Source organism: Lactuca sativa, chromosome 3 (genome assembly GCF_002870075.4).
Source record: "Lactuca sativa cultivar Salinas chromosome 3, Lsat_Salinas_v11, whole genome shotgun sequence".
NCBI lineage: Eukaryota > Viridiplantae > Streptophyta > Magnoliopsida > Asterales > Asteraceae > Lactuca > Lactuca sativa.
The window spans coordinates 288,118,274-288,132,802 of NC_056625.2; the positions used below are offsets into that span (position 1 = coordinate 288,118,274).

Consider the following 14,529-nt stretch of genomic DNA (forward strand, 5'->3'; position numbering starts at 1 on the left):
AAAAACATCTCAGACGATTGAGGTTAACAAAGTTCATCCCGAACCAATCCCCGACAGAAGTGACATCATCTGCATAAACTAAGTGAGATAAAATGGGCCCCCTATTTGGGAGAGAAACACCTTTATAAATTTGTTGCTCACAAGCCTCTTGCATGGTGACACTAAACCCCTCCATGACAATAATAAAAAGAAAAGGAGAAAGGGGATCCCCTTGCCTTACCCCCTTACTAATTCCAAACTCTTTTGGTGGCTAATCCGTTTACCAAAATCGACGCTCTACCGAAAGATAGACAACCTTTGATCCAACCCCTCCATTCATCGCTAAACTCCATTTGTTCTAATATCGAATCCAAAAAATATCAATTAAGCGAATCAAAAGCCTTATCAAAATCTACTTTGAATATTAAAGTTTTATTTTTCACCTTTTTTTGCCCAAGTATGCTTCCTCCCTTGGATATACGCCGATTGCTCCGATCCAACTATTTTACTGATTACTTTCTTTAGACGTAATGCAAGAGTTTTAGACAATTTTGTACATGCTCCCAATTAAGTTCACCGGCCTATAGTCTTTGAAAGAAAGAGGATCTCTAATTTTAGGAATAAGTGACATAAAAGACGCATTGCACCATCTACTAATATCTCCACTCAATTCAAAATTCTTAATATAATTAAAAAATATCATATCCCAAAACTCCTTTATAGCTTTGAAAGTAAAAGCATCGGGCCCCGATGCTTTGTTGTTCCACAACACCAAATTGCCTCATTTATCTCCGAAAGCGAAAAGAGATAATCAAGCATCTCACGTTCGTCTATTGAAAGTTTCTTAAACCTCAAGTTTAAGAACTTAAACACCTAATCTTTAATTTCTAAGGATCTAATGGACTATTCACATTTCACCATCAATTATAAGCCCATTTATTCTATTTTTCTTTCTTTTTCCATTTACAACCCCATAAAAAAAAATTACTGTTTTCATCACCTACAATGAGAGTGAATCGACTCAATTATTTTTTGCATTTGTTGTCAAATCATGTTGATATTGAGAGTGAATCATGAGAGTGAATCCATGTCCCACCTTCCCACGTTTCTGATAAAGACAAAAAAATTGAAATTTTTTTTCCTCTTTAACATTATATCTTATCTCCACATCTAATACTACATATCAATCGCAATCAAATAAAGATATTCATTCAATCCATTCTCTTTAAGCATTTCTAAAAAATACACCACCCAAAAGTAGATGATATGTATATTTTAATTTATTATTCAAAAGGGTTTTCCCTAAAATAACATAGGATCTTGAGCACTTGACAAACACAAGATTTCTCAAACTTATAAATTTTTATTATATTTGTTTATGTAAATGCCTCACGTTGCTTTGTAGGCAAATCTAATTCAGGCTCAGTTTCACTAATGGGAGAAAAGTATTGATCCACCATGTCTTTTGATACATGCTCTAAGCTCGGTGGGTCCCACTGCAAGTTCAAATTATCCAACATTTTAATTTCCGAAGTATGTTCCTCAATATAGAAATTGACTATTTTGCCCTTCGAGAAACATAATACAAATTGTTGATACCTTTGGCGCATGATCTTTATCCACCATTCGTGCACGAACACCCTGATTAAAATAAAATTAAAAAAAAAAAAAAAAAAAATGATAATATATAATAAACAAATAAATGAAAGTATGTTGCTATTTGTTGCATTAAGTTGAGTAGATGAAAAACCTCGCAAAAATCAGTTGATATTTGACCGGAAATTCCTTGTAAAGTCATTCTGTATTCACGGATTAAGCACTGATCAAGACTCTGAAACCGGCCTTCTCTTATCTGAATACAACATTAAATAAAAAAATTTCAATTTATAAAATTAAACTTTGCGATATAAAATATATTGTCCTTCCTTTGAAAAATATGCTCAATTACAACATTCTACTTTCAATTTTATTTCTTATTAAGACATTGTGTTTTGAAAAGTCTATCCAATTATAGCAATGAAAAAAGCTTCTTAATCAAATCATATTTGCTATAAAAATTAAAGGGAAATCTCCAATAAAAGTCCCTATATTTTGGGTCAGTTTACGGTTTAATCCTTAACTATTTATTTTTTGAATATATTTTTCCCAAATTAACGAAACAGTCCTTATTTTTTTCAACATAAAATTAGGATTAAATCGTAAAATAACCCAAAATATTGGGACTTTTTTTTTTTTTTTTGGAGATTTCTCTACTATAAATTATTAAGTAAATTACATGAATGGTCCCTATGGTTTAGGGTAATTTGTGCGTTTGGTCCCTAACGTATTTTTTTAACTCGGAAGGTCCCTACTGTTTGCTTTTTTTACACGCTTGGTCCCTTTCTTACCTAAAAAGACCATTTTCCCTTTGATCTTTTAATTTATTTAAATAAATACACCCCAACCCTGCCCCCTCACCTTACCTTACCTACCCCATCATTTTTTCCAAATAATAATCTTTTTAGGTAAGACAAGGACCAAACGCGTAACAAAAACAAACAGTAGGGACCTTTCGAGTTGAAAAAATAAGTTAGGGACCAAACACACAAATTACTCCAAACCGTAGGGACCATTCATGTAATTTACTCAATTGTTAAAGAAAGTATGTTGTTATTTCTTGTATATATATATATATATATATATATATATATATATATATATATATATATATATATATATATATATATATATATATATATATATATATATATAGACACACACACACTAAGGAGAGGAAGACTTACTGATCTCAAGGTGACCTTCAAGCTCAATGGTGAGGCGTATTTTAGATTCTTCAAGGTGGAAAGGCACCACTCATCATTAGTTTTAGCAGCTTCATTTTCCTGTTAATTTTTCATAATTGTTATTTATTTATTTAATAAAAAATTCCATCAAAAACACAATATTGAAACATGAGGTGTAAAAGGTTTTGATATTAGTATTACCAAAGCATCCATGATTTCCTCAACAGTATCATGTTTAAAACATTTGTCAAGCATTTCAATCCTAAAAAAATGAAGAGAAATTTAAGTCATAGATTATTATTTTATTTATAAACATAGATTATTATTTTAATAAGGGTTAATTTCATAAACGACCTTATATTTTGTGTTTTTTTTGGATTAAACCTCAAATAAAAATTGCCTTAAAAAGATCTTGTTTTTTTTTACATTTTTTATGAAAAAGCCCTCAACTTTGTATTGTTTTCAGAAATAAAAAACCCTCAGCCTTCTAAATGCTTCCAAATAAACCCTCAACTTTTTTAGTTTTTCTCGAAAAAAATCCTCACATTTTACGTTTTTTTAGGAAAAAATGACTAAAAGGGCCAGATTGGAAAAAATGAAAAAATACAAGGTCTTTTTCAGGCAAAAAATAAGTTGAGGTTTAATCTGAAAAAAACACAAAATATAAGGTCTTTTATGATATTAACCCTTTAATAATATAGTTTTTGTAGTTTTACGCAGAAAAGTCCCATTATTTTGGGAATTTTTTTTTAAAAAGTCCTAAATATATATATATATATTTTTGAATAGAAAAGTCCCGATTATTTAACATTTTGCCCTAATTAACAAAAAAGGCCTTTATTTATTTTAACAGATAAGTCACATTATTTTGGGAAATTCATATTATTTTTCTTTAATTTGGGCAAAATGTTAAATAATCAGGACTTTTCTATTCAAAAAAATATATATATTTAGGACTTTATTAAAAAATTTCCCAAAATAATGGGACTTTTTTGCATAAAACCCTAATTGAAATCATAAAAGTATACCTTCGAATAACACTTGAATTATTTGGATAATGAAGATCACTGAAATTTGAAAGAGAAGTTTCAATGATAGAAGGATCATCAGTTATCAGATTCCTCAAATGTTCTTCAATTAATGGAACATTCTGTGTGGAAATTAATAATAATAAATACTCTCATGAAATAATGGAAAATAATTAAGGCTACATGCAATAAATAGCAATGTACTTGTGAATTATAGCATCATACTTTTTTAACTATTTTATTTAACTTATAGTATTGTACTTTCAATTATTATTTTTCTTATTAGAACATTTTACTTTGAAAAAAATTAGGGTTAATAGCATAAAAGATGTTATATTTTGTGTTTTTTACGGATTAAACCTCAACTTTATTTTTTGCCTGAAAAAGTCCTTGTATTTTTTCGTTTTTTTCGATCTGGCCTTTTAGTCATTTTTTTTTCAAAAAAAAAAATTGTGAAATGTGAGGGTTTTTTTTGATAAAAACTAAAAAAGTTAGAGGGTTTATTTGGAAACATTTAGAAGGTTGAGGGGTTTTTTTTCGGAAAATAATACAAAGTTGAGGGCTTTTTCGGAAAAAATGAGAAAAAAACAAGGTCTTTTTTAGGCAAAAAGTAAATTTGAAGTTTAATCTGGATAAACACAAAATATAACGTCTTTTTTGAGATTAACTTTTTTTTTTTCCGAAAAAACTTGTAAAATGTGAGGGCTTTTTAGGAAAAAACTAGAAACAGTTAGAAGGTTGAGGGTTTTTTTCGGAAAAAAAAAAATAAATAAAGTTGAGGTTTAATCCGAAAAAAAAAAAAAACGCAAATTATAACGTCTTTTACGAGACTAACCCAACAAAATTTAACCAAATATAGCAATAAATCAGTAACATTTAGTTTGTATTATTGCTATAATTGGATGAATTTTTTAAAATTCCAATGTTGTAATTGGAAGATATAACAAATTGATGCTACAAATACAATAAAACAAATCCATGAAAATAACATTTTCTATTTCTTGCATTTACAAAAATAATTATATATCAAAAGTAGAAATCATAAAAAAAAAACAAACTGTGCTTTGTGAATAATGAGTAGCAAGTCCACATGCAACCATTTCTACTCCACTTAGCCTAGCACCCGTTAAAGCCAAATATTCCCCTACATTCAATTTTCATTTTACATTATTATAATCCAATTATTATATCAGATAAAAACAAAACAAAACAGGTTGTACTGCTTTTGACATACTGTGTGACACACACAGGACAAACACTGCAAACTTTTTTTTTGTCCTATCGAAAAAGTACAGATGTCAATGAGACAAAAGTTGCAGCTTTTTGTCCTACCCAAAAAGTGGGACATTAACTTTGGTTTTTGTTTGTGCAAAAAGACGTAAATGCCCTTCTAGTGTTTTACTGACATTACCTAAATAACCGGGAAGACGTGAAATGTAAAATGAAGCTCCAGCATCGGGATGATAACCAATTAATGTTTCGGGTATTGCAAAAACCTACAGGTGGCATCCGATTAGTCTTTTTAAGTGAAAACACACACACACACACAAAACACACACCAAAAAAAGGCTTACAGTTTTATCAGTAGCAACTCTGAATGTTCCAGGAATGGAAATTCCACCAGCTCCACCCATGGTATATCCGTCCAAGATAGCCACCTACATCATCAGTATAAGGGTATATTTGGAAAACTTGTGGAAAAAACCCCATGAGCTTTATCAATAGCTATTTCAACTACCTTGTTAAAAAGCTAGTTTATATTATAACTTACTTTAGTGTTGTATGGATAAATTAATGTGTGTAAAAATGATGTTGGTATCGAATAAGTGAACAAAGATTGTTTCTTTTTTGGATTAAATGAAGTGTTTAAATGAGTAAATTGAGTAATTTATCATTTTGAATAGAAGTGATGTTGGATAAAAATATATATTAATTGAACATAGTAACAGATTAAAAAACTTTTGAAAGAAAATAATGGTGTACTTACATTTGGCTTTAAATATGTACCTAAAACGTATATAAAATTATATAGATTCCGAAAGAATTCCTTGCATTCTTCCATATTTCCTGCAAAATGTAAATTTGGGTTCACATTGATGCCATTATGATAAAAATATCCAATAGAAAAAAGATATATATGAATATATTATAGAAACTGAAAAAAGTAATTTCTTTTTGCACCTTTTTGCACAAAATCACGTATGGCAACAATATCACCACCTGCAGAAAAAGCTCTGTTGCCACTACCCTAAAACAAAATCAAGAGTTATGAAAGAGTTCTTCAGGGGAAAATCAAGAAAAGTATTAAAGAAAGAAAGAGAAAAGTGAAATTCAAAAGTTGGAATTAGTTAGTAGATGTAGAGTTTACCTTCATTACCACAAAACCTATATCAGGGGTATCTTCCCAGTTTTTATAAAGTTTATGTAACTTGTATGCCTGAAAATAGGAGTTGAAACTAAAGAGATATAAGTAGTAAACTTCATAAAGAAACTAAAATAGAAATGAGAGAAGGTTAAACTTTAAAGTAGCATTATTGCATCAAAACATATGATAAAAAAATGATAGTGCTTTAGAATTTGAGATTATATTTGGTGGAAGATGTAAAATGGACTGACTTTTTATCTCAAAACAGATGGAAGTTAAGTTACCTACTTGGCTTTTGTAAAAAGAAATTGATACTTAATCAAGAATTCATCACAAAATTCAAGATAAAAGTACTATAAAAGTGATGGTTTTGATGACATCTAACCAAATTTCCTATCAATTTAAGATAAATGTACTGGTTAATCCCCTTAATCCCCTCTCCTTCCCCCGGATTCGAAAGAATTTAGCCTAATCGCCGATGCAAGGGCACAATAATCTCAAAAAAAATTGAATACACAGAGAAAGTTATCAAACCACGGCAGAGTTGAGCGCATTGAGGAAGGAGGGTCTGTTGAGAACAACGGTTCTCGAACTCGCATTGCCTTCCACTAATACCTGTAAAACCATCAAATTTCCCCAAAATTTCGATCAACATCAAGCGAATGTGTGAATGATGACTCGATTAAAGTCGAACTCACAACAGAATCAGGATCACCGGTGAGCGAATGATCGAAGAGAGAGCTGTTGGTGCTAGTACTAAGGCTTGTCGCTCTTCGTTTGAATTCATCGAGGAAAACTCGAGAGCATTGAAGAATGCCACGTTGCCTTTTCGCTAAGCTCTGCATCTCTGCGTGTGTGTAAAAATGGAGGATTTGAATCGGCAGTGAAGATTTGGTTTCATCGCCCAAAAGAGTCCGTGAGGTTTTGATGAAAAATAGTTCACGGAAAGGGAAAAATCACAAAAAACACGACACCATGACTCCACGAGTTTATCCCTTTAATCATTCTAATTATTTTCTATAATTAAATAAAATTTGAGAAAATCACAAAAATGGTTACACATGAAATTGGTTTTTATGAAAGTTATAGGTCTAAAGTATAAACCATCAAATGAAATGATAAATGACGGTTTCATATAATTATTACAACTCAATGTAAAAGATTTATGTTTTACAAAATATGTGATTAGAAACATTACTCAAAGAAAATTAAAATAAGCGTAAATTACACAAATGGTCCTTATGGTTTGAGATAATTACACGTTTGGTTAACTTATTTTTTTAGCTGGTTTTTACTGTTTGTTTTTGTTGTGCATTGAGTCCTTATTTTATCTAAAAAGACTATTTTGTCATTGATTTTTTAATTTATTTAAATAAACACACTTCTAACTCCACTTCCACCTCACATTATTTTATCTTACCGACCTGTCTTATTTAAATAAATTTAAAAATCAATAGCAAAATAGTCTTTTTATGTAAGATAGGGACCAAGTGCGCAACAAAAACAAACAGTAGGGACCTTCTGAGTTAAAAATATAAGTTAGGGACTAAACATGCAAATTACCCCAAACCATAGGGACCATTCATGTAATTTACTCTTAAAACAACTCTTCATGAAATTGGGAAAAGTAGAAGACCTATAAGTTATTTCATAGTTTGAATTCAATATTATTATAAAGCTTATCTTATTATAAGGTTTCGTTACCAAAATAATGACTTAAAGCATTGAGGATGATCGTTTTAGAGTTGAATTCAATATTGAATATTGGTGAATCAAGGTATGATCGAGTTTTTTTTTAGAATATATTTATGATTCAATGATATGGATAAGGACGTGTCTCAAGTTCCATAATAGACTTCTGCTTCAAATGTTGAATTTAATAATGATAAATAATTGTTGAGATTTCTAGTACATCTAGAAAAAGTGGAAGAGGCTAAAAAGATAAAAAAAAAAACTTAAGTCTAGATTTTGTTAACGCTCAAGTTATTGTGTCAAAGATGATAGGTATAGAAATAACAAAGTCTTTGAATAAAATATTTATTCTTCTAACAATGAAGATGCACCAAAAATGATCACGAAGTCACTAATCACTTTGGAAAGAGACAAAAAATGATGGGATGGATTCCCTATCTATGAAAAACTTAGAAAAATAATCAAAACTCATTATTTTCATTGTCCAACATTAGTCTAGAAATTTTCTTTTATCAACCCTTGATCATTACATATTCTTTTATTATGTTTTATTATGTTTTATTATGTTCTTGTAATCCATTATAACATGTTTTCAGATAAGTCAACTTTGTGTTTCGTTTTAACTTCTTTCTATTACGATACTAGTTGTGAGACCCGTATGTTATACGGGTTGGATAAAACAAAAAAAAAATATAAAGGTTTAAACAAAAATTTATTTAAATTTAAAATTTAAAATTTGAATTTAAAAGGAAACATATTCAATAGTATATGAGTTGTAATATTGTAATTTAATGGTTATTTTCAATTAAGGCAACTATTAATTGAGGTGTAAATATGATGTGTTAATTAAGAAAAGATAAACATTGAGAAAATGATAAATGGAAAAAACATTTATTCAAAATTACCAAAAAATGACATGTGTCCAAGTTAATGAGAGAGTGACATGTGGCAAAAAAAATTTCATTTATTAGAGAGGATCCTACTTTCATTACAACAACATTACAATCCGTATTCTTTTTTGGATCTAATTCAATTTAAGAAATATCAATGCAATTTATATTCAATATTTTTTTTTAAACTATCATAAAACACCTACAATAACAATATAATTTTTGTTTCTATTTTTTGCCCCTGAAACTACATGGACATGGATATTACCAAGCTTAATCACAATGTACTTTGTTTTCTTTTTTCCCTTTTGGATTTAACTTATATAAAAAATACCAACATATTATTTTTTTTGATCCAAATCAATTTAAGAAATATCAATGCAATTTATATTCCATATGTTTTTCTTAAAACCACATGATCATAAAACACTTACAATAACAAATGTTTCTATTTTTTTCACGAGAAAACTACATAAACTACATGGACATGGACATTACCATGCTTAATTACAATGTACTTTGTTTTTTTTTCCTTTTTGGATTTAACTTAAATAAAAAAAAAATACCAACATACTGTATGTGATAATCCGGAATTTCCATCTTGTACAACCGTTCAATTCAATCAAAGTCAGACTCGTTTCTACTATCTTTTGGCATTGTTTGAAGTATGTTTGAGTGTTCTAAGCCTAGTACCTTCAAAGTTAAGGTTTAGAATTAAGTTCCTTAAGTTCAACACTTTTCAAAAGGGCCAAACACTCCTTCAAGAGGAGTGTACGGCCGTACACCCCCCTTCTGGCCGCACACTCTCTCACACACACACACACACACACACATATATATATATATATATATATATATATATATATATATGTGGGACTTAGCCATTTTTAATCACTTCTCACTCATTCAAGCCAAGAAATCGATTCTCTCAACTATCATCGGGCTTTTCACCTAGATCTTCAAAATGTAAGTGTTACTTCCTTAGATTAGTTGATTCATTACACTATCTAGTGAAGATCCATGATTTCATCCAGGAATTTACTTTTTTTTTTGTTAGATCTTCAAGAAACACCAAGAACACACACTAGTTCTTGGACCTTAAACACCCCTAAAGGCTTCTAATTCGTAAGTATATCTTCCATCATCTAGTTAGGCTTGTGAATCACTCCTTTTTTAGCCTTAAAACATCATATTATGCATGAACACAAAGAGTGTACGACTGTACACCCTTCATATGGTCGTACACCCCTTGTTTAGTGCATATTTGGCCTCAAACTCATGATATACTTCAATAGAAGATCAAGAACACTTAGGGGATGCTAGATAAAGCCTTAGAACACCCTTTTTGACACGTTCTTCAAGGAGTGTATGGCCTTACACTCCATGGACGTACACACATGTGACCGTACACACAAGTATCCGTACACCACTTGGCCGTACACACACTAGTGTGGCCATAAACCCATTTTATGCAATCCTTGGTACTTCTAACACTTCAATCTAAGTGTTTCCTAGTTCCTATAGTGGGTTTCTTGCATGATTAGTTGTATAAACACTAATTATATCCATATATGTATCCTTATATGCTCAATAGGATCCGTGTGTGCTCAAGTCTTCACTTGACACTTAGCTTCCTATACCGATTTTACATTCGCATCACTCACTACAGGTGAGTTCATACCCCTTAATCTACCTTTTAAATGATAAATACTTTTATGGGGGGGGGATACAAGTTGATAACATTATAGTTGTTATATCAATCACATGTGATTAATAACTATCAAACAAGTGGATTTTCTTATACTTCAATTGTTTTATCAAACAAGCTCTTCAAAACATTTTATAAACTGACATCAAGTCATCTTTTACCATTCAAATGGTTAAAACTCTTTTATATGTTAAACTCTTTATTAAGCTCTTTTAAACTTATATATATTGTCAAAATAATGTCTATATAGATATAGTTATATAAGTAAGGTTGAAAAGACTTAAGACTGATAACTCACTTTATTTCCTGTTCTTTGTTTGGTTGTGGACTTAGGGTATCCGGTTGTTTGTCTGAGTGTCGTTTGAATCTTAGTTATATATTATGTATATATGTATAGATATAAAAGTTCTTACATTCGTTCAGCACCTTTGGGTAGCAAAGGTGTACAAACATACTCAGTCATTCAAATAACATTACTAGTAAACTATACTAGGTATAGTTTAGAGGTTTACTACTCAATACTTCTAGTACAATAATACATACAAGAGTCAGTTCATTCATGAGTCAATACAAACTTACTATTATGAGAAACAAAAAGAACATACTATGATGAGAAACTAAGAGAACATACACTACACTATACAAAGAGAACATACTATACACTAGAACAGAGAGAACATACAATACACTATAACATACTATACAAACACTACAATACTATAACATTAATGTGAGCCACTACTTCATGGCATGACAATCTACTGTTGTGTCACGTTTTGTAACCAGATTCTCCTAGAGGGAGAGCGTGAGTTTGTGTATAGATCTATACGGTACTGACCATCCTACACCTTGCTGCTAGCTACAGTGGGACCTGCAGGTCTACGGGTGACAAATGCCATACCATTTCGATGTCTTTGATTGTCGTGTTTTACTAGTCAATCAATTATTGTTACAACCTCATAACATTTTACCTTCATTAACAAACTGGCTTAAGGTAGTTAGTACATTTGTAGTTACTTATATATAATACTACGGTACATCGTTATTTTCCCATTGCATTCGCATTGTGATCTTCTTACATAAACGGTAATGTAAACTATATTTTGGTAATGATAATCATGTTGGATTAGTGTCTAAGTCCACAACTATAATTGGTATATACTTGACCCGACCCGGCATGGTCCATTTGGGTTGCATGGCATCATGCACTTGGATAGACTAAAATGAGAGAAATAACACTTAAGGTTTATTAATATATTATAAGTTCTAATATATTAATAAAGATTATTTAATTAGTATTGATCAAGAATTAATTTAGAATTAATTAAGTGATCAAAAGAAGATTAATTAAATATATGGGTTGATTGTGTAAATCATCCATACTTATATAGTGGGCTATTGCTCCATGGATTATCAAGTTGGGCTAAAGCCCAAAGGATGCTCCATGGTGTATTTGAACCCATGGATCCAAGGAAATGGAAAGCCATGACAATTAGGGTTCACCCTAATTGTGACTATGTAACGTCCCAAAATTCAAGACTAAAAATTTCTTTTAATAAAACATTACTTTAAGCAAATTCATCATTTCAAAACATAAACATAGTATTAGTTTCCAAAATACATGTTCGTTATCAGAGTAAACATTCCCAGGCTGTTTAATCTATGGTGTGTGACATGCGATCACCCCGAGCTCTTCCCTCCGCTACCAGAAGTACTTGAAACCAAAACTGAAAACCGTAAGCACGAAGCTTAGTGAGTTCCCTACCCTACCACATACCATGCATAACCACATACTACACGTACTGGACCATGCCTGCTATTTTGGGCCTCTCCCCTACCTCGGGCCTCGCCCGCTACAACGGCCCTGCCGCTCCAGGCCCCGCCTGGCTTCGAGCCCCGCTCGGATACATATTTGTTTCACTTAGGCCTCGCCTGTCAAAGGGCCTCGCCCACTAACATATAATAGCACATAGACATATCACATCACATTACATAAGCTAAACACATACTAACGGATCTTGTCCTAAGGCCTCGCTTATCTCTGGGCCCCGCCTTTGTCCTGCTACTGATGAGTCATGGAACCCCGTCCATACTCCTGCTGATAGTGAGGTACGGGCCCAACCCACCCTCACTCCTTCCCTAACTTGGGCCTCGCCCCTGATCTGTTGCTACTGAGATGTGGAACACCATCCACACTCTGCTATTAGTGAGATACGGGACCTCGCCCACACTCACCTCCCTACCAGGCACATACAAGTATCACACAGACAACAAGTATAAACTATCACATAAACCATTCCTTGGGCACCCGCCCTCTATCATTGGACCTTGTCCCAAATATCATACTAGCATACCGTGCCTAGGGCTGACCCCCTGGTCTTCTACTCATAACTACATGGGCCGGCATTATGGTCGTAGACCCATTCATACAAAGGGAAACTCACCTGCGCTGGCTGAACTGGTTGATGAACCCACTAGCTGCTGCCCGACAACTCTCTGAACTCCTACTCCACTCGCTCCCCGAGCTACCAATATCAATGCCACACTGAGTCTAACTGACCCCCGAAAGACAACCAAGTCAATTCTGGTCAAGGTCAAAGTCCTGGCCAAAGTCAACCTTCTAGGTCAACCCTACTCGCCGAGTCACCCTATTGACTCGCCGAGTTCATATGTTCAGAGTCCTTCTATTCTCCACTCGACTCGCCGAGTCAGCCCATGACTCGCCGAGTCTACCGATTTCCGAGTCCTGACCTGTCCAACTCACCGAGTCTCCATTCGACTCACTAATTTGAGTCTCAACTCGAAGGGTTTGGGGTTTTGCGACCTGACTCGTCGAGTCCAAGAACAGACTCGCCGAGTCCAAGACAACCTTCAACAGACTCGCCGAGTTGTTCATCCAACTCGCCGAGTTCCTACCCAGCTTCATCTGACTCGACGAGCTGTTCATCCCACTCGTCGAGTTCCTCTAAATCTTCATGCTACTCACCGAGTCCACTCAAAGGACTCGCCGATTCCATTCAGATCTCTATACATGCAGAGGACTTTTGAGTCATGCTTGGACTCCAAACTGTAGATCTACCCTTCCCAAGCCTATTCCTCATGTAAACTTGCAAACTTTACGTGTAGAGAAGGAGATCTAGGAAAAATACACCATAAACTAGGGTTTAAGGCAAAGAGACTCCATAATCAACTCAAGGGCTGAAACTTTATGCTTTCCAAGACCAAAATATACTTAGATATGAAGTAGCAACTCCAGATCCGGCTTCTAACTCAAATGGATCACTACTCATGGCTAAAAGCCCCAAAACTCACAACCAAAATAGATCTAAAGGAAGGGGTAACGGCTTAATACCTTCAGATGATCAGAAATATCTTCCCAATCTCAGATCTATAGCCCCCTCCTTGCACCTTCAAGATCCTTCTTCCTTCTCCAAGCTTTAATGCACTCCTCAAGATAACAATTGGCTTAATCAATGGATATGGCGGCTAGGGTTTGGCATTATGGGTTAAAGAGGCAGTAAAGGAACCCTAGGGAAGAGAACGAGGCGCTTAAATAGGCCCCAAGTCCCAGATTTAGGGTTTTCCTTGAACAGACCTGACTCGCCGAGTCTCCTTGGCCGACTCGCCGAGTCGGTCACTTACTCCTCGACCCAGATCCTGCTTGGAATCGCCGAGTTCTTCCTTGGACTCGACGAGTCCCCCCTTAAAGTTAGGGTTTTCTTTCCTTTTCTTGGCCTTCAAAACTTTGGGTGTTACAACTCTCCCCCACTTAAACTAAACTTTGTCCTTGAAGTTTGCTATGGCCCACCGCCTGCGATCTGCTTTCATAACCCACCAATTATCCAACACTAGCTGCCTACCTTCGCTGGTCTTCCAACCGGTTATTCTGACTAACATAATCCTTGCGGATAAAAAACTTGGGTCAAACCTGACCCTGAACATCCTGGAAACACATCTTACTCACCGACAATCCTTCTGGTACTCAACGAGTACTGCACTGAACCTATAGGGGTTCACCCCCTTGTTTCCTTGCGCAAATTCCTTGCCTTCCCAAGGCAAAGCTCCATAACCAACTATTTCCTCT

The 14,529-nt window shown here is 33.5% G+C and overlaps 1 protein-coding gene across 2 annotated transcripts; it reads right to left on the reverse strand.

The window, feature by feature from the left end:
- Positions 1 to 1,166: 1,166 nt before the first annotated feature.
- Positions 1,167 to 7,125, reverse strand: LOC111895539 (3-hydroxyisobutyryl-CoA hydrolase-like protein 1, mitochondrial). 2 transcript variants are annotated; one of them, XM_023891625.3, is made up of 14 exons: positions 6,854 to 7,125; positions 6,690 to 6,770; positions 6,159 to 6,227; positions 5,972 to 6,038; positions 5,778 to 5,857; positions 5,365 to 5,448; positions 5,202 to 5,286; positions 4,849 to 4,934; positions 3,791 to 3,912; positions 2,964 to 3,024; positions 2,763 to 2,861; positions 1,730 to 1,831; positions 1,579 to 1,620; positions 1,167 to 1,475 (listed from the first exon to the last, which is right to left on the reverse strand). In XM_023891625.3, the coding sequence occupies exons 1-14, from the start codon at positions 6,998 to 7,000 to the stop codon at positions 1,356 to 1,358; spliced, it is 1,245 nt and encodes a 414-aa protein (XP_023747393.1). In that variant the 5' UTR covers positions 7,001 to 7,125; the 3' UTR covers positions 1,167 to 1,355. The 2 variants fall into 2 exon arrangements, with proteins under 2 accessions (XP_023747393.1, XP_052625546.1); XM_052769586.1 differs by having other exon boundaries at positions 6,159 to 6,246; positions 6,854 to 6,868.
- Between the last annotated feature and the right edge of the window lie 7,404 nt (positions 7,126 to 14,529).